General features: G+C 68.9%; 1 protein-coding gene across 1 annotated transcript in view; it reads left to right on the forward strand.

Moving 5' to 3' along the window:
- Window positions 1-3,540, forward strand: part of MED16 (mediator complex subunit 16) — a 15,252-nt gene extending 11,712 nt beyond the window's left edge. The window contains exons 12-15 of the mRNA XM_046638228.1: window positions 202-394; window positions 799-1,015; window positions 2,180-2,263; window positions 2,830-3,540. Coding sequence (XP_046494184.1) covers window positions 202-394; window positions 799-1,015; window positions 2,180-2,263; window positions 2,830-2,956 — 621 coding nt within the window. The 3' untranslated portion in view covers window positions 2,957-3,540. The remainder of the gene's footprint in view (window positions 1-201; window positions 395-798; window positions 1,016-2,179; window positions 2,264-2,829) is intronic.
- Window positions 3,541-4,016: the final 476 nt, after the last annotated feature.

Consider the following 4,016-nt stretch of genomic DNA (forward strand, 5'->3'; position numbering starts at 1 on the left):
CTGTGGCCGGGCCGCAGCGGGGCGCCCCGTCGGCTGGCCCCGCCCCCCCGTGCCCCCCCCACCCCGGCCTCGTCTGGCCCCGCCCCTCCGGAGCCCCGCCCACCACGACCTCGTCTGGCCCCGCCCCTCCCAGGCCCCGCCCCTCCCCTGGCCCCGGCGCCCCGGATGCTGCGCGCACCCAGCCGAGGCCTCCGCCCACAGGGCTCCCCGCTGCGGCCCGGCCACAGCTTCCTGCGCGACGGCACCTCGCTGGGCATGCTGCGCGAGCTGATGGTGGTCATCCGCATCTGGGGCCTGCTGAAGCCCAGCTGCCTGCCCGTGTACACCGCCACCTCGGACACCCAGGACAGCATGTCCCTGCTCTTCCGCCTGCTCACCAAGCTCTGGATCTGCTGTAAGACGCCCGGCCCTCTGCTCCCGTCCCCCCACCAAAATATGGCCCTGACCGAGTCCCCCCACCAGAGTCCGAGCTCCCACAGGTGGAACTAGCGCTTGGTCCCGGCTGTTCCCCCAGCACCCAGCACAGGTCCCCACGTGGTGTGGTGCTCGTGAAACGTCAGCCGTTACTGGCCCCTGGTGGCTTGTCGTGTGTCACTGGGTTCACGTCTCTGGAGCAGATGCAGAGAGGGCACCTGGCGCTCCCTGCGTGCTTGTTAACTGAGTCAGTGGGTTCCCGTTTGACGGGGGGAAGGAGCGTCCCAGGGCCGCCCGGGGAGTCAGGGCAGAGCTGGGCTGAACCTGTTGTGCGTGAGCCGTGGGGAGGCCGCCGAGCCCGACGTCCCGTGGTCCCTTCCGCAGGCCGTGACGAGGGCCCCACGAGCGAGCCGGACGAGGCGCTGGTCGACGAGTGCTGCCTGCTGCCCAGCCAGCTGCTCATCCCCAGCCTGGACTGGCTGCCCGTCAGCGATGGCCTCGTCAGCCGCCTGCAGCCCAAGCAGCCCCTGCGGCTGCACTTCGGCAAGGCGCCCGCTCTGCTGGGCAGCGCCACGGCCCTGCAGCTGGATGGCCTCAGCAGGTGTGTGCCCTGCTCCGCCTCAGGGCCTTTGTGGCCCTTCTTTCTGGAAGGTTCTCCCCAGATCCTACCTGACTCCGCCCACGTGCCTCTGTCTCGGGGCCTTTGCACGTGCTGTCTCTGCTGCTTCCTTCTGAGCTTGACTTGAGTGCCGCCCCAAGATGCCCGTCAGTCAGTCATTTTCCCCTTGCCTGCCAGCAGCCTGTCACTTCCCTGCGTCCAGCCGCCTCGGTCATTCCTGATGGGCGCAGTCGGCTGTCTGTGTAATGTCATCTTCCCTCCACTCTGTCACCTGCGTGGAGTGCCCGCAAGGCTGACCCTGCTTATTGGGCTCCGGCTCCTCCAGAGGACGAGCTGATAATGCGTGTCCCGCCCTTCCTGAGTCACCCTGTGGCGCAGACCGGCCGGCGTGTCTGGGGTAACCAGAACGCTCTCCCTGGGCAGCGTGTCCCCAGCGCTCCGAGACGTCCGGTGCGGTCACGGCGGCCCTTTTCTGGAACGTGCGGCATGGCCTGCCGCGTCCGCCCCTGCTGCCCTGCAGCACTGTCGGGGGGTTGTGTGCGCGTTTACAGACGAGCAGCCGACCTCAGAAAGGTGCCGGCTGCGGGCGGCCAGGCTGTGCTCCGACCCCGGGCCATGTCAGGCCCCCTCGGCCCCGGCTGCGTTTGAGGGAGAAAGACACAAATCCCCTGTGATTGGGTTGAAATTTCAGAAAACACACGAGCCAGAGGAGGACAGAGACTCCCGGGGCCCAGCTCTGGGGAAGCTGCTGTGTGTGGGGGGCGCTGGCACCTTCCGGCATTTTCTCTCGTCTCGGAGGGGAGCACCGCATGAGCTCTGGGCCTGGGCGGTGTGTGGGTTTCGGGGACACTAGGAAGGAGGCTGTGAGCCCTGTCTGCGCGACGTCCAGACGTCTGTAACATGCGGGTCACGAGCCGTCCCCTCGGGGGCTCCCGAGGCCAGGTCCCCGGTCATCCACAGGGGCCGGGGCAGAGGGCGCGGAGACACCGCGCACGCACACACTCCCTGCTGTTCCACCGCCAGCCGCGCATCACGCACGCTCTGCCTGAGCTGGACCTGTGCACACGTGTGTATGTGCGTGTGGTATGTGCGTGTGGTGTGTGCGTGCGGGCCCCTGACCCTCCGTCGTCCCCTCCCGTCCGCCAGGGCGCCGGGCCAGCCCAAGATCGACCACCTGCGGAGGCTGCACCTGGGCGCCTACCCGACAGAGGAGTGCAAGGCCTGCACCAGGTGAGCGCCTCCCGCCGGCCCCTCCGTCCCGCGGCAGACGCTGCCCGTGCCACCACCCGCCAGCCTCAGCGTCCCCACTGCTAATGCGCCTCCCCCGTGGGGCTGCTGAGCGGGCCTCCAGGTGGTCTCTGAGGGCCCGGGCTGCACCGCGGGGTCCCACACGTCCTGTCCCAGCTGTGGACGGTGAGGGGTGCCAGGGCGCAGGTGGCTGCACAGCCCGAGCCTGCCCCCGCGGGGCTCCCGGGAGCCCGCCAAGCGCAGCAATGAGGTTGTGGCCCTGCACTGGAGCTTTGCAAACGTGGCCTGATTCCCGCCAAACACCCACGGACCCAGCTTCTGGCTCCGGGGTCTCAGCCAGGGAGTGGCCGAGCCCAGACTGGAACCTCGCCCCTCTATCCACTCAGGGAGGCGAGGGGGCGCTGCCTGAGCCAGGAGGGCAGGATGGGAGAGTGGGCTCTGCATGGGGGGCAGTGCAGGGAACAGTGTTAGTGGGGGCACAGCGTGTGCAAAGGCCCTGTGGCGGGGGCAGCATCCCCCCCAGCACCCGTCCGCCGCTCTGCCCGCAGGTGCGGCTGTGTCACCATGCTCAAGTCGCCCAACAAGACGACGGCCGTCAAGCAGTGGGAGCAGCGCTGGATCAAGAACTGCCTGTGCGGGGGGCTCTGGCGGCGCATGCCCCTCAGCTGCCCCTGACCCAGCCCCAGCCCTGTGAATACATTCCCAGTGGGTTTTGTAGGAAAGGACGCTGACCCTTCGCTGGTGGCGGGACGTCCTGCACACCCGGGAGCTTTGTTGGGTGTGTCCACATACGGCCGTCCTCAAAGTGCGGCTTTTGGGGCCTCGTCAGCTTCAGTCACGCCCCGTCACCGTGGGGCAGGCGAGGACGCGGCCCGAAGCCTCAAGTTGGCGCCCCTCTGCCCAGCGGGCGCCGCTCGCTCTCCCTCGGAGTCCAGAGGAGGGGCCCGCTGCACAGCCCCCATGCCAGGCGGTGACCGAGACAGCCGGGCCGCCCCACGGATCCCACAGCTCACACACGGCTCTGAGGGTCCAGGACGGTGGGCGTCTGTCCTCGAAATCATCCCACCTGGACTGTCAGGCATCTGGCGGGCGCTGCCGGTGCTGCGAGCCAGCACTGTGTCCCTGTGCCCGTCGGTGTCGTGCAGGCCTCAGGTGGTCCTGACCTGGCTGGCCGGATACACGTCCCGCTGGGGTGGGTGTCCTGTGCAGCCCCCCAGACCCTCGTCCCAACCCCCCATCACGCAGTTCTGGTCTTTGTGCCCGTGTGTCGCTCTCTCGCTCTGTGAACGTGTGTTGAGCGCCTGCTGTATGCGGACCCTGGTCCCTGAGGGAGCCGTGGGCTGGGCGTGGGCAGTGGGTTCTGTCGACGGCCTGTCCCCACGTGGCTCTGCCTCGTCCCCCACACAACCCCCCCGAGCGGCTCGGCTCCCCGGCCCCCGGTTGCTGGAGTTCACCCTCGTCCCCAGGGCTCCCGCCTCTGCCGTCCACAATGCCCAGCCCCGCGCCTGCCACTCAGTGGTGATGGTCCCTGTTTCCCTTCTGGGAGGCTCGAGGGAGGCGGCGCCCGCGGGAGTGGACTGTCACCTGCTGGGGCCACGTGTGCGGGAGGCCGGGGTTTGAAGTCCCTGCCACTGTGCTTGCAGGACTCAGGGCATCAGGTCCCGCCGTGTGAGCCTGGGCGCCCACGGGGACTGGGAGCATCTGTGCCCACCGGGGGGGACACCCACCACCTCTG

This window comes from Equus quagga, chromosome 14 (genome assembly GCF_021613505.1).
Source record: "Equus quagga isolate Etosha38 chromosome 14, UCLA_HA_Equagga_1.0, whole genome shotgun sequence".
Classification (NCBI taxonomy): Eukaryota; Metazoa; Chordata; class Mammalia; order Perissodactyla; family Equidae; genus Equus; species Equus quagga.